The 21871-nt window shown below is 40.9% G+C and overlaps 1 protein-coding gene and 3 non-coding genes across 5 annotated transcripts; all 4 read left to right on the top strand.

Moving 5' to 3' along the window:
• The first annotated feature begins 484 nt into the window (after positions 1-484).
• sin3b (SIN3 transcription regulator family member B) lies at positions 485-18263 on the top strand. 2 transcript variants are annotated; one of them, XM_077607543.1, is made up of 19 exons: positions 485-1022; positions 2108-2214; positions 3222-3375; positions 6826-7194; positions 7320-7475; positions 8898-9026; positions 9128-9217; positions 9310-9428; positions 10048-10261; positions 10385-10501; positions 11339-11577; positions 12247-12430; positions 13086-13980; positions 14977-15146; positions 15230-15403; positions 16149-16241; positions 16320-16414; positions 16892-17090; positions 17210-18263. In XM_077607543.1, the coding sequence occupies exons 1-19, from the start codon at positions 912-914 to the stop codon at positions 17444-17446; spliced, it is 3852 nt and encodes a 1283-aa protein (XP_077463669.1). In that variant the 5' UTR covers positions 485-911; the 3' UTR covers positions 17447-18263. The 2 variants fall into 2 exon arrangements, with proteins under 2 accessions (XP_077463669.1, XP_077463670.1); XM_077607544.1 differs by lacking the exons at positions 485-1022; positions 2108-2214; positions 3222-3375 and adding an exon at positions 4540-4623.
• Positions 18264-19531: 1268 nt separating this feature from the next.
• Positions 19532-19745, top strand: LOC144080821 (small nucleolar RNA U3). Its single transcript, XR_013302666.1, has one exon. It is a non-coding gene; the product is annotated as a small nucleolar RNA U3 (small nucleolar RNA).
• Positions 19746-20436: 691 nt separating this feature from the next.
• Positions 20437-20650, top strand: LOC144080823 (small nucleolar RNA U3). The gene has a single exon (XR_013302668.1). It is a non-coding gene; the product is annotated as a small nucleolar RNA U3 (small nucleolar RNA).
• Positions 20651-21202: 552 nt separating this feature from the next.
• On the top strand, positions 21203-21416 carry LOC144080824 (small nucleolar RNA U3). The gene has a single exon (XR_013302669.1). It is a non-coding gene; the product is annotated as a small nucleolar RNA U3 (small nucleolar RNA).
• Positions 21417-21871: the final 455 nt, after the last annotated feature.

The following is a 21871-nucleotide window of genomic DNA, read 5'->3' as shown; positions in this document are numbered from 1 at the left end:
TATATGTAGAACCAGATGCGACATGCGCGCTGCGGGCAATATGGACAACCATTATGACTCGTCCTCCATTTTGCGTCAGTGCCGTTCTACAATACAGTTCACAGTTCATGTGCGTGTACAATAAATAATCTAGAAATTGTTCAATTTTCACCCGATTTCTAAAGGTTTTGTTTTTTTAAACATCAGAAATATAACAAATTACCTCAACACTCAGAACTAATTATTTATAATCACCAAACTTCAACTCTGACTAGGTCAATATCTTTTCCATAGCTCAAACCGTTTGAACTGTGAAGATTTGGTCAAATTACGCGAGTGTTTCAGTGGATAAACTTACGTTTCATTCACTCCAGAAGTGCTTTAACACGACCGCCCGTGACTAACGCCGCCATCTACAACTTCTGCGCATCTCGTTCTATATATACGCTATCTATGGGAGTGGAGCTATCTCATTCTTATGAACTGAGCTCTTACCATCGTCGCGCATGCGCAAGAGGACTTTTACTCTTTTTTTTCCCTCCTCTCACTTGACTCTGGTTTCCGGACGCTGAGAAACAAGCGCTGCCGCCGAATTTAAAGAGACAGGCAATAGTTATTTTAAACACGATAAACGGCAACCATTGTCCCTGAGCTTTTTTCCCCCTCCTCGGTTGCGTCTTAACTCGGCTCTTTCTATTCGACGATGTTTTGCCAAAGTCTCGTCGAGTAGCAGCTTGTCAGTCATCCGTCTCCACTCGGTTGGCTTTTCCGTCCGTTAGAGCCGTGCGAAACTGGCAAAGTAGGGGCTGCTCGACTCGCTTGCTCGCGGGTGGCAGGCTGGCTCCCCGACCGAGAGGACGCTTTGTCGGCTAGCCAACCCGCCGAAGCTTCGCTCCCAAGTTGGGCTCCTGCAGCCTCCCGCCGCCGGGCTCATGGCGAAGATCCAGGCGCACAGCACGGGGAAACAAATCAATCCAATTCAAGACAAGCCTTTCGTCATAACACAAAAGCAAGTGCAGCAGCAGCACTTCCAGAAGCTCAAGGTAAGAAGACAACGGCAAAAGGGGGAGGAAAAGTCCCCTCAGAGTCACAACCATTTTGTTTTATTACACCGGGCTTGCCTTGTTTCAGGCACCGAACGTCGAAATGAGTGAAAGGATTGTTGGCTGGTCGATCAGAACTAATTCATTTCTTAGCAACCCGACGTCGACACGCAAGCTTAAAACGTGGAAAGTGTGTTTTGTAAAAAAAAAAAAAAATGGGCGTCCCAAGTGACAGTCGAGTGACACAGTTTGCGCTACTTTCTCATTTTACTGTCATAGGCGGCCATGGAGAGCAACCGTGAACTTAAAATAAAAAAAGAAAGAACAAAAAAGCTCGCTTGTGAGAAGTTCCTCCTTGTTCCCCTTTTCCAGCCACCCTGAACAAAGTGGAGGACGTCAGCCAGGCTAGCCTAGAAAGGCTACTCCATTAAATGAGCGGCTTCTTTCCACGCCTGTTCGTATCACAGTGTGTGCATTTTTTTACTGCCGTGAGCTGGTTAAAATGGGCGACGAATAAGCCCCGAGTGTCAAAAAAAATGTGTATGCGTGCGTAGGTGTTGTGAGTTTTTTCATCGTCATTTCAATAGCTAATGCTAACACGAGTAGCCCTGCAAAGATATGTGACAATGCTTTGTGCGAACAAACATGCATTCTTTCGGAACCTAACCCCAAACTTGCCCGTAGCGAAGCGAAGAAAGACGGCGAGCAGTGAACAAAAGCCTCTTGGCTTGTTTTGGTAGCCACGCATTCATTCATTTATTTATATATTTCTTTGGCTGAACACGGCGTACAGCTGTTTACTTGAGTATTCGTTCGGAGATTTCGGATTGGACAATGACGACGTGTGCCCTGTTCGAAGTACCATTGAGAGCCATACGAGTACCATTGAGTAAAATTCATGTTTTTTTGGTGTGTGTATTCGTTTCTAATTCGTCGTTGTTATTTGCTTGTTTGAGCTAAATATGAAGCGTACGTCGTTAAACTGCAGCAGAGCTGATTCAGCATCCTGCTTCGTTATTTGACCATGTCGAAATGCTTGTGGAGAGACTGCTTCATGTTCGAACTGTTTTCGATGTGTGTTGCAGGTTGAAGATGCCTTGTCATATTTGGACCAGGTTAAAATACGCTTTGCCAACGATCCGGGCATATACAACAAGTTTCTCGACATCATGAAAGAGTTCAAATCACAGAGGTATTTCCCCCTTTTATTATCTTTGTCCACTCTCATCCAAGACTGAAAAATACAAATGCTTATCTGCAGAATATTATTGCATTGTTTGCAATGTCTTTTCATACTTAATTGAGCTGCTATTTTGGGTCGCTTCAACATTTGTAGGGCAAATTACTTGGTCCACGTACGTAGACGCCACGTTTTGGCTCACGTAGGCCAGAATTTTAACATTTACAATCCAAGTTAGGTAAGGCCTGCATAACTACGTTATATATAGATATCTATATTCATTCATTTTCCAAAACGCTTATCCTTACAAAGGTTGTGGGGGGTGCTGGAGCCTATCCCAGCCAACTATGGGCACCAAGCAGAAGACATCCTGGATTGGTTGCTAGCCAATCGCAGGGCATCAGTAAATGGACAACCACACTCTTATCTAGAGGCAATTTATAGTATTCAACAAGCCTACCATACATGTTTTTGCAATGTGGGATGAAACTGGAGTACCCGGATAAAACCCACAAAGGCCCGGGGACTACATCCAAACTGCACACAATAGTGTCTGGAACTGGGATCGAACCGTCGATCTCAAAACTGTGAGGTTGACGTGCTATCCACAGTCCTAGATATCTATATTTAACATTGGTAGTTTGTATATATATTTTTTTCTAAATGGCTAAAATTGGCAAAAAAAAATTGACACTGAATTTACAAAAATATGGGATAAATGAAATGTGGAAAATGAAAATGAATAATAACAGAAATTCATTCTGGGTACTATCCCCAATTATACATTTTTTTATTTCATAGGTGGTCATTGACAATGATATCACTTTTACATTGGGAGTAATGGCTGTAAATACTCATGGTAAAATGCCATTGAATAATCGTTGCCAGTCCTTCCAGTCAAAATAGATTGTACATCTAACCCCGTCACTAGCAGACAATGAGTTCAATGAGTGCCCTATGAAAGGATAACCATATAATCTGATCACTGATATTTTCTTTAACCCTCATCTCTTCTGTAGCATTGACACTCCAGGAGTAATAAACAGAGTGTCCCAACTTTTCCATGGCCACCCCGACTTAGTATTGGGCTTCAACGCCTTCCTTCCACCTGGGTATCGGATAGAGGTCCCAAAGAATGGAATTGCCTTTCTCCAGTCACCCTTCTCCGCACAGGTGAGACAATAGCCACTTTCATTGCATACTCAGTAATTTGAACCTCCCCTCGGCCATAATTAGATGTGTGGTCAAGTCTGTTGCGTTGTCCGGAGGATTTAACACCAGGGCTTTGAGCAGTGGCTATTACACCCAAAACACATTCAACCGTTTTTGTGTGTGTGTGTTGAACTGGCTGTTAGTCACTCATGTGGAACATATAGAGAGAGACAATCATTCATATTCACTTCATTGCTGAGCCCGCGAGTCAACCTGGAAGTCAGGTGAATGTCCAGCTACAACATTACTAGTGACAGTTAGTCTAAGGTCTCGTATTTCACATTTTGGTCATGGCAAGCAGCATTTCAGCGTCAAGGATTTTTTATGACTTGGATGTAAACGTAGGGAAGCTTTTGGAGCCACAGGGTAGCAGATATGAAGCTCTCACATCGAGCTGGGCTCTGCTCCAGTGTCGAGATAAATTATTGATAGTATATTAGTTTTCTGTCAACAACTAAATCACTAATCCTATCTTTTCTACAGAATTATGGAGAAAAAGTCAGTTCTTCACATGCTTGCTGCAATGCGAGCTCAGTCAAGCTCTATCACTCACTCGACATTTGAAATTAAGTTTTTGCCGCGGTGGATTAAACAGAGGGCCACGTTTATAAGAGTTGTGGTTAGGGAATGTAGGATTTAAATGATTTTGATGCGTCACCTTTACCACATTACGGTAGGTGTCATTGTCATAACACAGTCTGCAGTATTGATCCTTGGAATTATGGAATTGAAGCACTGGTTAGGTGGAGAAAGGAAAAAGTTAGAAAGATAGCAAAGTGTATTAATTCTTTCAAAATTAACACTGTCTGGGTATCAGAAAGAGAGACACTTGGATTTCTTCTTTGTATATGATGGAGGTTGTAATAATGACAGAAAATGTTATTTCATTTTGTAATTGCCCCCAAAAATTATATTACAGACGCTCCCGTACTTACGAACATTCAACTTACGAACAACGGTACATACGAACATGTCTCCAAATTGCGTTTAAGTCGAAAAATGTTCGTAAGTCCAATTGTGTATTTCACGCCTTTTTTCGAGTAGTACTTCTTTCCGCCGCTAATACCGACGCCTGGCGCTGTGAGAGCTCAGCTCACCCAGCATCTACCTTCTTCGTTGCAATGGGGAAGTGCCTGAATGTATCTCAGTGTGCAAAGAAACTTTTTCATTTGAATCATTAAATATCTCATGCATCCATTATTGAAAATGGTAGGTAAAAAGCTAAAGGCTTCTATTGAGGGAGTTGCAAGTAAGAGGCAAGCCATTTCATTTGAAACGAGTGGCAATAATAACGAAGCTTGATGCGCGTGAGTGGTGAGCGTTGCACATACAGTGGTACCTCGTCATACAAAATGCTCGCCTTACGGGGGAAATTTCGATCGAATAATTCGCCCGTTATGCGGTCAAAATTTCTTGATGCGACCAAGCCAGGTCTTTTTTGCATATCTTTTGTGTATAACAATATTTACGAGCACGGAACTAATTAATTCAGACGAGTTTCTCATACGACCAGGAAACGCACAACGCGCATGCAAAAAAAGGGCTTTCTGGGTAATGAAGTATACTCCTGCACACAAAACCATAGGCAATGGCAACCTTTCTCAGAATAAAACTTCATTACACACAATCACTATGTGGGAAGCTCAGCTATGTCATTTCCTGTTATTCTTTCTTAGGAAAGCTCCCGCGATCGTTTTTTAAAGACTATTTCTCGTTGGCAAGTGGTCGTGCGTTATCCTATTGTGAGGACATTTGTGTGCATCATTTTGGGAATATTTTGAAGGCAATACAACAGCAAACAGTCTATCGATAGCGAACGTGAGGGTGGATGCGTGGCAAACCGCTAACCCGGCCAGAACGAAGGTAAAAAAAGATTACAACAAAATTAGAATTCAGTTTTGTGTAAAGTTACATTAAACGTATGTTTGAGTGTCTGTATATATTAATCCAAGTTAATTTAAATTTGTTTGTTCCGTTTACGAGTGCGTTGTCGTGGAAAAAAAAAAGGAACCCCCCGCCCACGCCCCCAAACGTCTCTGTCTCCCGTCGGCGAAATCTGCCCAATTTTAGTTAGATTAAACACATTGTATTACTATTAAACCACTAGTTATGTGTTACTTTGTTAATAGATGGCGAATTAGAAGAAATAAATCATTTTTTCCTATCTGATATCCTGTTTTTGGTGTTTTTTCAGAGGGTTGGAACGAATTAATTTGTTTTCCATTCATTTCAATGGAAAACGTCCGCTCGAGTTACGAGAATCTCGTCATACGAGCTCAGTTCCGGAACGGATTAAGCTCGTATCTCGAGGTACCACTGTATATGTACAACTTGAATCGTTCGACCGTCAGTACCATTTATAAACAGAAAGATCGAGCAGCAGGACCCAAATATTGAACGTTGTACAAAGTTTGCAAATCAATTGAATGATGCCATACAGTGCTAACGCATCATTTATGATGAAAAAATGAAGAAAACTGTGCAATCGTCGTTAGATCGCTTCTTTTCTAATACATAAATCTCTCTCTATACAGTACTGTACATATTCTCTCCATTTTATTAAATGTTTTTTTCAGTACAAACCAATGCGTGTTACTTATACAAGCCTTAAACATACAAATGCATTTATATCAACCTTCAATATACTTATATAGGCCTTAAACATAAAATATAATACAAAATATAGCACTGAATCAACTTGCAAACAAATTCAACTGAATCAACTTACAAACAAATTCAACTTATGAACAATCGCTCGGAACCTAACTCGTTCGTAAGAAGGGGAGCGTCTGTACTGAGTAAATTTATACTATATTTTGATTCGAAAATATTTATTCAAGTTACAACCACACATTCGAACAATTAACCAATATGACTCACAGAGTAATAAAAGTTTAAAATTAAACTTGTTTTTATACATTTGACACAATTTTCGTCATTTAAGCACAAATTCTTATATTACTAGGAAAATATATTTATAATTATAATCAGAAAAACTTCCCCCACTCTGTTGTCTATTCTCTACAAATGTAAACAATCAAATGGGTTTTGTCCAATCACTGCCAATAGAAGGTGAACATGGAAAGATGATTCCCCCCGGATTTCCACTCATAACGTTGGTGTTTGTTTGTTTCTGTTTCGTAGTTTGTGCTTTCCATCTGCCTACTTGTGATGGACATTTTGGACACTAAATCAGATCAATATATGTTCACCCAAATAGTGATTAACCGTGTCGGTTTGCTGTGGGTAATACTGAACCAGTAGAACACAGGGGAATTTCAGGCCTTTGTCTCTCCTCCTGAGATTGTATTTAAATGGAGGCTAGAAATGTGGTGTCAAAATGACAGGATTGAAATTGTGCCCATCATTTGAGCAATAATTCACTTGGTCCTAATTGCGTCATCTATTCAGGTGTCACCCGGCCAACCGGGGAAGATTGTCAGCACCTCACCCGTGACGTCGACCTCTGGCGCCACATCCGCCACCACCTCTGAAGCCGGACCCGGACACGGCGTTGACACGAAGCCGACCTCTGCGGAGTCCCTATCCTCCTCGATCTCGTCGAGCGGGCCCTTGGAAAATCCCGGCCGACTGTCCCTTCCTTTGGCGAGCAGAGAGAGTCAGAATCAGGCCGCGACCTCATCAGTGTCCCCGCCTGCCTCAGAGACCAGCCCGGTTGAGTTTGACAGTGCCATCAGCTACGTGAACAAGATTAAAAATCGTTTTCTGGACCACCCAGAGATCTACAGAGCCTTCCTAGAGATTCTTCACACCTATCAGGTATTAGAGACTGGCGTTGCACTGTGCTGTTTCAGTTGCCAGTCATGGTGACTCTCTGGCCTTTGGCCATTTACTCTGACTAATAGCTATTTTGATAATGCGCTCAGTGCTTTTTCATCTCCCAGAAGGAGCAGCTGGAGGTGAAGGAGAGCCGGGGCAATCGGGGTGCCAGCGGGATGACTGAAGATGAGGTCTTTGCCAAAGTTGCCAGTCTCTTCAAGGGACAAGAGGACCTGCTGGCCGAGTTTGGCCAATTCTTGCCCGACGCCAAGAGATCGCTGGTCAGTAGACGAGGAGCTACGTTGTTAGCGTGACCCCTGAAAAGTCTTACACTCATAACTGTGGTTTCTTAATAATATGAATGTATATATATAATGCAGTAATACCTTGACATACGAGTCTCCCAACACACAAGAAATTTGAGATACGAGGAAAATTCTGAGAAAATTTTTGCTCTGAGATACAAGACACATTTTACATATGAGCATTCGATGTAGCCGCTAGGTAGTCCTTTTTAAGGGAGGGGCTTCTTTTATTATGGAGACAGAAACAACAGTTACCGGAATCTGCGAGGACTTGAAAGTAAACAGAAGGCGATCCTTCGACACCAGCCAAAACCTTCAACGCGAGTCATGGCTGGTTAGATACCTTAAAAAAACCGAACTGGGGGTACACTTTTTTGTGAGGCACGGGGAAGTGGCTAGTTCCGACTCAAAAGCCGCGGCGGAATACATTAACACTTTTGCCTCGGTTATAGAACAACAATGTTACATCCATATTTGGTGTGTATAGTATGCAAAGTTCATTTAAGTTAAAGTTTGTTATGTTACGTCTTGTCATGAAAGTGTAGCGAACCGAACATGTCAATTCTCCTCCGCCATTAGCCGCTAACGTTCGTCTCAAAGTTAAGAACTCTGTACAATACTGTACACTATCGTGTGCGGTCGATTGGTCGCCGTCTTTTGGCCGCCCGGACCGCGACAACGGGCGACGAAAAGACCGGCGACCAAAAGACCGGCAGACCAAAAGACCGGCGACAAAACAAGGTAAATCAACACGGTCTACGCATCAATAAAAGCCAACAATGGCCATGAGCAGTTTCACTGAGCCGACATGTGAGTGTACAAGAGTTTGTATGTACATGCGTTGTCCCTTTAAGAAGCTACGTCAGTCGGGGTCTTAACAAGTTCTCCAACAAAAAACAAAAGTCCGGGAAATTTGGAGCTTTTCTTTAGCCTAATAATTAATAGGGCATTAAGTATGACTAAATAGTAATTCACAGTTTGTATTTAGGGAATTTGAGCAACGATTTAAATGGTAATTATCAATAACCTTCCGGGCGACCAAAAGATCGGCGAACAAAAGACCGGCGACCAATCGACCGTGTACCGTACACTATAATGTCACATTTTATTGCAGCTCATAACCACTAGATAGGTTTTTTTTTTACTTTGAGTAGGTGGTGATTTAGAACAATTAAAAACACGTATTTGCATTGTAATATCCTATTTTCAGGTTTTTTTCTTCAGAGGGTAGGAACAAATTAATTTGTATTTAGTTATTTTAAATGGGAAAAAATGATTTGAGATACGAGTAAATTGATATACAAGCTTGGTCCCAGATCCCGTTAACCTCGTATCGCAAGGTATTACTGTAATATGAATCTGTCTGGAATGACACACGATCTAATGTGTTCTCGTTAGTTCACCGGAAACTCGTTAACGGGAGCCAAAGAGCAGCTGAAGAGAGCAGATGATGATGACCTGATAACCAAACAAAATAAAAAGAGGCCCAGACCCATACTCCTGCCCCACATGTCTCCGCTGCTTAAGGTAGAGCGCCTGGAGACTAAACTGAAATTTTAGATATTGTTATCATCTGTACGGCCGTATATTTCAATTTTAACCATGACTGTCTTTCCGCTTCCCTGAAGAAAAAAATGAAGTATTCCTGTACCAAAGACCAGTCCATCGCTTCAGTCGGAAAACATGGAGTTCTGCGAGAATTTTCCTTTTTCGATAAGGTGGGAAATCTTTGACTGTTTTTCCATGGGAGATTGGCGCTTTATAAGAAACGACATGTATAACATCACTGTCAATGGGATTTGCCGCTCAGGTTCGCCGCTTGTTTAAAAGCCAGGAAGTTTACGAGAATTTCCTGCGCTGCATTGCCTTGTTCAACCAGGAGGTGGTCTCGGGAGCTGAGCTGCTGCAGCTAGTCACTCCTTTCCTGGGGTAAGTAGATTTGTGGGAAATTAGTCATAGAGAGCAGTGCACTTGTAAAATGCAATTCACCACAAAATTCATCCCATTTGAAAGTCTTGAGACCTATTGCATAATTAAGTATGGCCTTTTTAAAATGCTGAAATGTAATTTACCCTAACTCATCATACATGAAGTGCTCTACAAAGATGAGAAGCATTTTCAAGTCAGCCACACATTGTACCCAGCAAACACTCATTTCACTGTTTTCTTACAGTACTTCTTAGGACTTTAATCCTACTAAAGTACCCGTTCTAAATTTAAGAATATTTTGTTGTAACTGGAATTTTTAGAAAGTTACGTTTTGATATAGCGCTTCCTCTGTGTCGCACAAAGTACGTTATTCAAATATCATAAAACAATTTGCAGGGTCGAGTCGGAGTTAAAATCAGCAATTATTAAAAGATGAGAATTTCTCTAGATTACAGTTTTGGTGAGTAATTACTACTTTTGAGATTGCCCTGCAATTCTACTAAGTAATTCATTTTTAGCGAAAGGGCAGAATTTGTAGCTTTTTTTTTTTAAATAAAAGCAAACAGTGATTGGATTTCTGATGTTTATCGCTAAAAATTGAATCCAAAACGCTTTCCAGGAAATTTCCTGAAGTGTACACGCAGTTCAAGTCCTTCCTGGGAGACAAAGAGCTCTCTCATGGTATGTCGGGGCTGTCAGATCGCTACATGGAGGGAGGCGGAGGCAGGGAGGTGGATTATGCCTCTTGCAAACGCCTGGGCTCCAGCTACAGAGCGCTGCCCAAGACCTACCAGCAACCTAAATGCAGTGGGCGAACCACGTTATGCAAAGAGGTGTGTGTACATTTATCTATTCAATTCTGTTACAATATGTTGTCGCTAGATAGATGCATGTGAAGTCATTGTTTTTTTTTGGAGCAAAAAAAGGCCACTGATGCTCTGCATTGATGTCTTCAGGTGTTAAATGACACATGGGTGTCATTTCCCTCCTGGTCAGAGGATTCCACCTTTGTCAGTTCTAAAAAGACTCCATATGAAGAACAACTTCACCGTTGTGAGGATGAAAGATTTGAGGTACTTCATATTTTCCAAAAGAAAGATTTCCCTTTTTTTGTTGTTAAACGTGTGTCAGAAAAATACTCTCTTTTGTTGATTTTGCTATGAATTAGCAGCTAGCCATTATCGACTTATCGTTTGTTAACTCGCTGTTAGTAGTGATCATGACCTTGCTCCACATTATCTTGAGAATTTATCTCGCCTTGCTTTCTCTGGGTTCATGCTAAATCTGTACTAAAAGTGAAATGTTAGGATAAGAGAAATTTGGCAAAACACTACGACAACTGGAAATAACTGTTTGTGAAACTAGGTGTGTTTTATTGGTACTCGGTCGTTTGGTCGCCCAGAAGGTTATTGATAATTACCATTTAAATCGTTGCTCAAATTCCCTAAATGCAAACTGCAAATTATTATTTAGTCATACTTAATGCCCTATTAATTATTAGGCTAAAGAAAAGCTCTAAATTTCCCGGCCTTTTATTGTGTTTTGTTGGAGAACTTGTTAAGACCCTGACTGACGTAGCTTCTTAAAGGGACAACACATGTACATACAAACTCTTATACACTCGCACGTCCACTCAGTGAAACTGCTCAGGGCCATTGTTGGCTTTTATTGATGCCTAGACCATGTTGTTTTACCTTGTTTTGTCGCCAGTCTTTTGGTCGCCCGTTGTTTGGGTCCAGGCGACCAAAAGACCAGGGACCAAAAGACGGCGACCAAATGACCGCACACGGTTTTATTTAAGTTCAGTTCTACATAAAACAATCGCGATGGAAATCATTGGGACTTTATTTGTACACATGTTGATGGTAGTGTTCAACGCAATATTATAATTGGTCAAATGTGGCTCTTAGTTGGATGTCGTTCTGGAGACCAACCTGGCCACCATCCGAGTGCTGGAAAGCGTCCAGAAGAAGCTGTCGCGTCTCTCACCTGAGGACCAGGATCGCTTCCGACTGGACGACTGCCTGGGCGGGACCTCAGAGGTCATCCAACGACGCGCCGTCTATCGCATCTATGGTGACAAAGCCCCCGAGATCATCGAGGGGCTGAAGAGGAGTCCGGCCACGGCTGTGCCTGTGGTGCTCAAGAGGTTACAGCTGCAACATTTTTTTTTGTCTTCACTGGTTAACCCTCTAAGGCTCAAATTGAATTTTAGTAACAGCAAAATTTTTACTTCTTATTAAAGAAGGCTCCTAAAATGTCAATTTGGATTAAGCTATTAGCATTTTGTAGTTTCAAATCCTGCTTGTATGCATTATGCAATTTTAGGCTTCCCCCGAGGAAACTTGCAAAACCTGTTGACGGAGAAGCCCACCATGTGTTTAGAAATATAGAAGTAAAAATATGCATTTTAAGCTGAAGATAGGAATTTTTATATATTTTTTTGTATACGACATTAGTCAAAAATATTTAAACAGTCTTTCAAAAGCCTTAAAAAAAGTCAACAAAAATGCAATGCGATTCAGTGTAGTGGCAAGGAGCTGGGACAGATTTGTTCTCATATTTTTCCCATTTTAAATCTCAGTATACTTGTATAATGGCAATAAAAGCATTCAATTCAGAGAAGCCTGCCTGCCCCCCGGGTTTATAGATCACTGGGGTTTTATAGACATGTTATACTTAAAATTTAAGGCTGCTTTCTGAATGGACATATTCTCCTGATTGTGATCATTATCATAAACTTTTATTTACTTTTTTCTTTTAAAGCATACGTTGGTTGTCACATTCACAACTTTATTTTTTTTCCCTTGGGTTACAGGTTGAAAGCCAAGGAAGAGGAATGGAGAGAGGCTCAGCAGGGGTTCAACAAGATCTGGAGGGAGCAGTATGAAAAGGCGTACCTCAAGTCCTTGGACCACCAAGGGGTCAACTTCAAACAGAACGACATGAAGGCTCTGCGCTCGAAGAGTCTCCTAAATGAGATCGAAAGTGTCTACGATGAGGTAAGCATTTTTCCCCCCTCAACTATATAAACCGGCAGGGCAAAAATGTAGAGGCTTAATATTTTGCCCAATGTTCAATGCAGCATCACGAATACGCCTGCACAATCAAGTAGCAATGGGGAATTATGGCTCATTACTCTTTTAGCTTTTTGTCTGCTCTTGTACAATTTAATTAAGTTAAATGTTTTTGTTTCAAATTGTGAGTTTTTAGACCTCTAATGTAGGAAAGGTTAAATCACAAAAGAATGATGATAAAGGTGTTGTTTCCCTCTTAATTTCCATTAACTTTCTGTTCACACCTTTACAGGCTTTTAGCCTAATTTGTTTAATTTTTATTTTTAGTTATGGTTTTGTATAAATAAAGCTGTTTACTTTTTTTTAGGCAGCTGCTATTTGCCAATATAGTAATTGTCCATTCCTAGAGACTGCAAATTTCTTATATCATACAATTTTGAACACAGAATAAAAATAGAATGAGCTTTTTTCCTAGCTTTGTAGGGGGAAAGTTATAACGAAATACACATGAAAAATCCAAAAATGTTTATTCTTACTTAATCAAACCTCTTGACATCACAAAAGGCTCCGTTAGTGAGTGCAAGAATTACTGTGTGTATTGAGGGAGGTTTTTTAAAGCACATTTTCACCCTTGTTCCAGCGACAGGAGCAGAGCACAGAGGAGGGAGGCGTCGGCCAGCAAGCTCGCAACGGCTCCAGCTCGGCACCGGCCAGCGAACCTCACATGGTGTTTACGTACGAGGACAAACAGGTCCTGGAGGACGCTGCCGCGCTCATCATTTACCACGTCAAACGCCAGCCCACCATTCACAAGGATGACAAGGACCACATCAAGCGCATCATCCAACACTTTGTCCCCGACCTCTTCTTCTCGCGTCGTGGTGAGCTCAGCGACACGGAGGACTGGACTGATGAGGAGGCGGAGACGGAAGAGGGGGGAGAACGGGCAAACGGACCACCGGCTGCGACGACGGCATCCACGACGTCGTCTTCGTCGTCATCCACGACGACGACTCCCGGGATAAACGCCAACTCTTCTGACGCGTCAGGAAGCGCAGCGACCACTAGTCAGTCTCAACCTCCGCAAGCTCCACCTCTGGCTCAAAGCCAGCAACAACTAAATAACGAATCCAGACGGAGGCGCTGCAGCCCGCCCCAGCCGCGAGACACCGAGGCCGGCGGCGCTCCCGGCGGAACCGGCCAGAGCGCGACCGCCACCGCTTCTATTCCTGGAGCCACCCCCATGGAGGCCAGTTCAGGAGCAACCGCCGAGAAGGTGGACCTCCGTGACCCCGAAGCGGAGCACCAGAAGGAGATGGACGACGTTTACAACTTGTTTTACGTCAACAACAACTGGTACTTCTTCCTGCGGCTGCACCAGACTCTGTGCTCGCGCTTGCTACGGGTTTACCGGCAGGCCGAGCGGCAGCTGCTGGAACACCGTGCCGAGCAGAGCAGGGAACGATTGCTCGTGGCCGAAGGGCGGCGGGAAAAGGCCTGCGACCTTGCCATGGAGCTGCGCCTCAAACAGCCAAGTACGTAGCATCAGTCTCTTAGCAACATAACTGTTATTAGCCAGCAATCAGCTTTTTTCCCCTTTCTACAATGATAGAAAATGGAGGTACAAGGTCAGATATGCAGTCAAATGTGGGAAGCAAAGCCACAAGATTAGCATATGAGTGAATTGAGTTGCAGAATGAAAGGTGCTACTCCCACTTCCTTTTTTCATTCTTTCATTTTCTGAACCGTTTATCCTCACAAGGGTCGTGGGCAATGTTCCCTCTAAGCTGCGCACGTGCGCAATTGCGCACTACTCTCGTCTTCTCTGCGCACAGCAAATCATATGGAGCGTACAAAATAAAATCCCAATTTTTATTTTTTATTTTTATTTATTTTTTATTTTTATTTATTTTTTTAGCTGTGAGGCCGACGCGCGAACCACTCATCCACCGGGCCTCCCATTCATAGATATTTATCATTACATTTTATTATTACTAAATCATTTATGTGTAGTAGACATGCACCTGCTTATAGCAGGTGTGATACTGGTGTGTGCCCATAGCGAGCAATGATGATGTTGCTCACACCGGTACTCAGTGTGCTCAGGGAGGTTGTCTTTCTGCCCAGACAAACAAAAAATTAGAGGGAACATTGGTTGTGGGGGTGGCTGGAGCCTCTACCAGCTAACTACGGGCACCAGGCAGGTGACACCTTGAATCGATGGCCAGCCAATCGCAGGGCTCAAGGACATGGACAGCCATTCATGCTTGGGGCAGTTTAGTTTTCAACCCGTAGAAAACCCATACAAGTCCAGGCAGAACATGCAAACTCCACACAGGGGGAACCCCTTTTAATTTTAGTCTTTTTGACCAAAATAATTAGGAGTCTTATATTTGAATAATTTCTAAATGTGTCCAACTCAGTCTAATTTGAGCTGACGTATACTCTCAAAAGTTCTGAATTAAATATTCTGGAACTACAGGTTGATTACCTTAAAACGAGCTTTATATAATCTGTCGTGTGTATTGCAGGTGAGGTGGAATTAGAAGAGTACTACCCAGCTTTCTTAGACATGGTGCGCAGTCTTTTGGATGGTAACCTCGACTCCACTCAGTACGAGGACACATTGCGAGAGATGTTCACCATCCACGCCTACATCGGCTTCACCATCGACAAGGTTATCCATAACATCATCCGGCAGGTAGGCGGCGTTCTACATGTTCCTTTATTACTTCAACCTGTGGCACTGACCTCTAATTTTTTTATCTTTTTATACAACTCTAGCTCCAGCATTTGGTGAGCGATGAGGTTTGTCTGCAAGTGGTCGATCTGTATCTGGCTGAGAGGAAGAGAGGGGCCGCCGGGGGGAACCTGTCTTCTCAGTGCGTGCGGTCAGCCTGGGAGACGAGCTACCAGTGGAAAGCTGAGAGAGCCATGGCCGAAGAGAACTGTTTCAAGGTCAGACTCGTGCAGAAATTTAATTAAATCAATTTAAAAAAAGTGGGATTAACAATGGACCTTTTGCACACACTGCCATCAAACCAGATCAATTGCATATTGTGTATTCCTCGCATTTTTGGTTAGTTGGAAATATAACAGCCGTATAAACATAGCCTTGTGGAAAATCCAAATTCACGTCATAAAAGCATAGTTTTTCGGGGGCTAAAAAACAAGACTATAGGATGAATATTTTTACATCATAATTTTACATGCCGTGTACATCAGAATAAGACACATTTTTCACATTTCAGCCTTATTCTTGTGCGCTAAACCGTCGCATTTACGCACGCAATTGCGTTTAAACGCACGCATTAAATGGAGTATGTCTTGTTTAAAACAAAAATCACAATCACGTACTGCTTTTTTGTGTCTCTCTAGATATGCTTTTTAAAAAATCATTTCATCCCATAATCACGCAATGCATTTTTTTGTTTCTCTGTTCTAATTTGATGTTTATTTAAAAAAAATAATTTCATCCCATAATCCTGCAATGCATATTTTGTCTGTTTTATTGTTTATTTTTTTAAGGTGTAATTAAGGTGTATAAGGTGTAATTTTTAAATAATAACAACCATAGGGTCCTAAAACAGAATACCATTTGTTATAAATAGATGAAGCTAGTTTTTACTTGGAAGTGAATTTAATAATTTTAAGTTGTAGAATTATAGCGAGTGGATTTATATTTGCCCTTAATTTTTTTTAGGTGATGTTTATTCAAAACAAGGGTCATGTGACCATGACTGTTGAGCTGCAGGACACTGAGGAGGCTCAGGCTGATGACCCCTTGGATGTTCAGGTGAGCGTGTTCGATACAGGTTTCAAACATCACAAGTGGTGTCGTTGCTTCAATGAAATTATATTTTTGCTATTTCAGTGCTTGTCCAGTTACATGGAGCAGTTTGTTGGAACTGAGTCCAGCTTATGCTCACAAGCAGATGGCTACTTTTTCAAACCTGTCTTTCTTCCACGGTAATCCAGTTCAACTAGCCTTTTCCCATTTTTACATTTCAAAGCATTTTTGTCATGGTGATTTTTTTTTACAATTCAGATATTACTCTTATCAAACCCTTTATTGATGCAAATAGTCTCACAAACATTTTTGGTATGCAAAAAAAATCTATAATTTTAAGTAAAATGAAGTTAAACTTAAGTACACGGTTTTGCTAATTCGGAAGTCAAGTTAGCACAACTCATTTGATCTGGTTACTGACAAGAATTTGAGAAGCTTAAGATGGTGCAACTTTTTTGCAAGTTTTATTTTTCGGAAATTGGCGGTACGATACTTTTACGATGAACTCGACCATAAATCTTTCACCAAGAGTCTAACGTTATGCTAATATATAGGAAATGGCACTCTGATAAGAACTCATTGATTGGCATGTACTTTTTCTGAAGTCCAAATGTCCATATGAGAAGAGGTTCAGTTTGCATGTCTGCTTTGCGCAGGAACCTGCGCCGTTTTCGGCGCTGGCAGGTGCGTCAGGTCGAGGCCATGCGTTGCAAACGAGAGTGGCATCGGCAACTCGGCGTGGAGAATGCCGGCAGCCTGGACTGCCGCTTCAAGATCAACACTCACAAGATGGTGTTTGTCATGAACTCCGAGGACTACATGTACCGCAGAGGAGCGCTGGTCAAGGCCAGGAAGGTACGACGCCACGTCTTCTCTCTTAATCTTTACTCCATGTTTGAAATTCGCCAGAAACCCCATCACCTCTCCTCGAGATTATCTTGAATTTATACATCCCCCGTTTTTTTCTTTCCCAGTCTCAGCACCGAGTGGCGGCGAACCAGCACGAGCGCTTGGCCAAATGGCACCGGGGCTGGCGGGCCGAGCACGTGACGGCGTCGGCCGAGCGCACGGTGCACAAGTGGCTGATGGGAGAGGACGAAGAGGACATGATCCCTTGCAAGACCACCTGCCTGTCCACGGAGCTCAAGGGGCAAGCGGTCAATAGATACCGGGTCCATTACAGCGGTAGCAAAGCTCCCTCCTCGCCTTAAGAGGACGTACACACAGGGCTTACATGCATGGACATCCATACACTCAATAAACACTGCAGTACTTGTGTATGTACATTCACCCATGTGGGAGAAAAACCTCATCAACAACTAGTTTGGACTCAAGGGGGGAGGTTATGAGAACGTTTTACCCTTCAACCCACCCACTCACTCAGCATCAGCAGCAGCAGCAGCAGCATCTGGCACTAAAAGTCAAGAAGACTTGACCACAATCCCGGTGATAGTTTCAGAAATGTGAATGTCTGTTTTCATTTTGGTTCCTTTTTTTTCTTTTTTAAATGAAAGTTCAGTGTAGTTTTTAGCTTGTATAGCCAGATAGCCTTCTGCTTGTTGGTGGGTTTAATGCGCATTTCTACAAGTTCATGGTATAAACGCGTGTATGTATGTTTGTGTATCCTGTACTTCATTATGACAAGTATGTGCATATGTATTTTTTTCTATATACAGTATGCATTTACACCATTTGAAGATCATTGTTCTTTAAAGTGTTTGCTGTTGGCCAACTCTTGATGTTTGCGTTAATTTCAATAACCCCCCCGCCATCCCTCCCCCCTTTTTTGTATTGTAGCTAAACATTATCAGCGGGGCAAAAAAAAAAAATCTAAGTTGATTGGTTTATTACTGATGACATGCATTATAATCTTGATTTCACTGAATGTTTCTTTGTGTTGTCAGATTTTTTTCCTTTTGCGTATTGACATTGAAAATAAAAACAATAATATCAGTGTTAAAATAGAATGTATAACATTTATCCTGTATCAGTTATCATAAAATAAACAACCTAGTTGTGACCTTCCTAGATGTTAATGGAAACGTCTTGTCTCAAGAATAATAGAATTGAAGCAAAACCAAGCTAAATCATAAATCTGGTCATACTTTTTATTCAAATTGCTACTGGAGGGGGTTTACTCATTCCACATATTTTTCTATTCATAATTTGAAATTTGCCTTAATATCCTGTGACACGTTTCGTTAAAAGTTAATCAATTTTCGAACTTGATCAGGTGCTGGGTATCTCACCGTGCGCATGCGCAACAAGTACATTTTCCTAACGCGTTAGTTGTGGCCGGTGAATTTATTTCAAAACAATTGTTCAACATTCTGCGCCCAAATCTGTTCCCAAGACGCATTGTTACGTTCAATACTTCGCTATTTCATCCTGGTATGTAAATAATCGTCGTATTTCTATCGTAATATAAAGAATATATAGTTAATTACTACCACGCCGGGAGATAATTACGCAGGTGGGAATTACTGGACAAACAATTTAATCGTGCTTCTTATATTGTGCTGTCTTCCTTATTCGTATATTTTAATCGGTTATAGCGTTTTTGAAAAGCATTGTTTTCGTCCTTTAACTATGTTTGAACAATAAAAATATCTTATTACAGATTACAACCGATTGATATGGGTTCCTCAAACTTCATGCCTAAATGCTGCCATCAAGTGCTACGTAAGCTGGTGAGTAATATAACATATTTACCAAATTGACACATTATTTATTTGTCGTGAAAAATGAATATCTGGCTTCATTTTTACGCTTTTGTGGATGTATGAGCCCATTTATTTGGGATGGTAAAGTTTTTAACTTGGATAACATTCCTTGCAGTTATTTGACTTTTGCGGAACATAATGTACTCGCTTGTTTACCCCCCGGACGCAATAATAGATGGACACTGTTCGCCCACTTTTCACATTTAAATGTCAAATCTACCTACTATTCCCTTCTTTTGGTATAGCATTTTAAAATACCCCTACATTTGACTTCTAGCTTCGCGTTTATAAAGCACTAAGCTTTTAATTTTGCGATTCTTTTTCAAACAAGCCAATTGTTTTTAAAATTCATTTTTGCAAAGCATTCTGGGATATGAACACTTATAAACTGGCATCATTTAAAACTGTGTCAAACTGTCCAGATCCCAACTGAATTTAACATTCGCCTGTAGTTTCACTAATGGTCAAAACATGGTGTATTTTGGAAAAAAATAATCACAAGGGTGACGACGTCACTTTGGCTGAAAATGGTTTCTTCACAGATGACTTTTGGTCCTCGCCCTTATCAACATTAAGACTATACTCTTAGGGATCATTTCTATAGTTTTTGACTTGAGAAATGTGTTTCTAATTTGTTTGGTCTCGCTCACTACGATGATGAGACGTGATATTCTTTCTTGATCGCGAAGCTGGCAGAGAATAATGATTTATCATATGTTCTCTCTCTTTGATGAACGTTCTTTGCTTCTTCACGGAGCATTGAGAGAAAGAATATGTTCGGAGTAGTAGTGTCATTTTGTTAATGGAATATTGTCGTAAATAGTAGTCAGGCATAAAATCAAGTGCATTGTCCTAGTATTGCTATTAGGGAAAAACCTATCAGACGCTAACATGATCATAAAGAGAAGTTGGTATATTATGCAAGTTCAGTATATATTATGTTAATGTAAAGTTGGACCACATGTGGAGTTTATTGTTTTCATTTATCTGAATTGAGTTTGGTCATGTACTTTGTATTCAATTTTTTCTTGGAGCAGTATAGAGGTTAATGGTTAGAACTTTTGCCTCACAGTTCTGGGTTTATGGGTTAAATCTTTATTCTATCCTAATGTGGAGTTTGTATGTTCTCCTTAGGTTTGCTCACACATTCTAAGCATGTGGAAATTACACCCAAAACTTTACATTCTCCATTGATTGGATCGTAAATGCTTGCTGTCGAGACCCCATTCATGCAATATAATTGACTGGCAACCAGTTCCGGGCCCACCCCACAATTGGTCCAAAAATGAGATGAAATAAGTTACATCACATCTAAAATTAGGATATAGCCAACTACTGGATTGAAGGTATCTATACATTTTGCAAAGTCAAGTAGGAAATACTTTTTAAAGTCAACACTGTAATATGATTGGTGACGTTACTTTGGCTGAAAATGGTTTCTTCGTAGATGACTATGCATCGTCGCCCCTACTAAAATTAAGACTATACTCTTAGGGATCATTTCTATAGTTCTTGACTTGAGAAATGTGTTTCTAAAGTGTTTGGTCTCGCTTACTATGATGATGAGAGGAGATATTCTTTCCTAAGCGTAAAGTTGGTAGAGAATAATGATTTATCATATGTTCTCTTCCATTGATGAATGTTCATTGCTTCTTAATGGGGCAAAGATGGAAAGAATATGTTCTGAGTAGTTGTTCATTAGTGTCAATACATTTATTCCAGTTAGTATATAGTGCATATCTCTAAGTTTCAAGTACTATTTGGATGAATTATTAGTGGCACATTGTTTCTCAGTTTTATTCCAACTAATGGGAAAATAAAGCAAGCTTGTGTGTTTTATGTAAAATAAAAGTAAGGACAGTTATAGGATATTACAGGAGATGTAAATTTGGTCCAGATGCTGTTATGACTGGCTTTTATTTGTATTGAACTTGGTCATAGTTTTTATTCAATTTGCTATTGGAGCAGCATAGTAAGGGAGTGGTTAGTACATTTGAATCGCAGTGCTGGGTTTATGGATTGAAATCTTTATTCTACCCAAATGTGGAGTTTCTATTTTCTCCTTAGGTTTCCTCACACTTTCCAAACATGGCCAACTACTGGATTGAAGATATCCATAAATTTAGCAAAGTCAAGTAGGAACTACTTTTTAAAGTCAACACTCTGTAATACGATTGGCGACATTACTTTGTCTAAAAATGGTTTGTTCACAGATGACTATGCATCGTCGCCTCCACCAACGTTAAGACTATACTCTTAGGGATCATTTCTATAGTTCTTGACTTGAGAAATGTGTTTCTATAGTGTTTGGTCTTGCTAACTATGATGATGAGAGTAGATATTCTTTCCTGACCGTGAAGTTGGTGGAGAATAATGATTTATCATATGTTCTCTTCCGTTGATGAACGTTCATTGCTTCTACATGGAGTAAAGATGGGAAGAATATGTTCTGAGTAGTTGTGCAGTATTGTCAATAAATGTGCTACCAACAATATATTATGCACATTCTCCAACTTCTGGTACTTTTTGAATGAGGTATCTATGGCACTTTGTCTCTTACAGATTTATTTGGATTAATGGCAAACTAAAACAAGCTTGTGTGTTTTATGTTAAATACAAGTAGGGACAGTTATAGTATAATACAGAAAATGTAAATTTGGCCGAGATGCTCCAGTGATAGGCTTTTATTTGTATTGAACTTGGCTATACTTTATGTTCAATTTGCTATTGGAGCAGCATAGTGAGGGAGAGGTTAGTACTTTTGCTGGGTTTATAGATTGAAATCTTTGTTTTATCCCAATGGGGAGTTTGTATGTTCTCCTTAGGTTTCCTCACACATTCCAAACATGTGGAAATTTCCCCCAAAACTTTACATTCTCCATTGATTGGATCGTAAATGATTGCCCGTCAACC

This window comes from Stigmatopora argus, chromosome 8, assembly GCF_051989625.1.
Source record: "Stigmatopora argus isolate UIUO_Sarg chromosome 8, RoL_Sarg_1.0, whole genome shotgun sequence".
NCBI classification, from domain to species: Eukaryota; Metazoa; Chordata; class Actinopteri; order Syngnathiformes; family Syngnathidae; genus Stigmatopora; species Stigmatopora argus.
Note: the sequence above shows the minus strand (reverse complement) of the source record. Positions and strands in the feature narration are given on the sequence as shown.

Bases quoted from the DNA above. Each gene is read 5' to 3' on its own strand.
- sin3b (XM_077607543.1), top strand. From the start codon at position 912: ATGGCGAAGATCCAGGCGCACAGCACGGGGAAACAAATCAATCCAATT. The intron at 7,195-7,319 runs GTATTAGAGACT...TTCATCTCCCAG, and splicing joins AGATTCTTCACACCTATCAG to AAGGAGCAGCTGGAGGTGAA. The intron at 15,147-15,229 runs GTAGGCGGCGTT...ATACAACTCTAG, and splicing joins TCCATAACATCATCCGGCAG to CTCCAGCATTTGGTGAGCGA.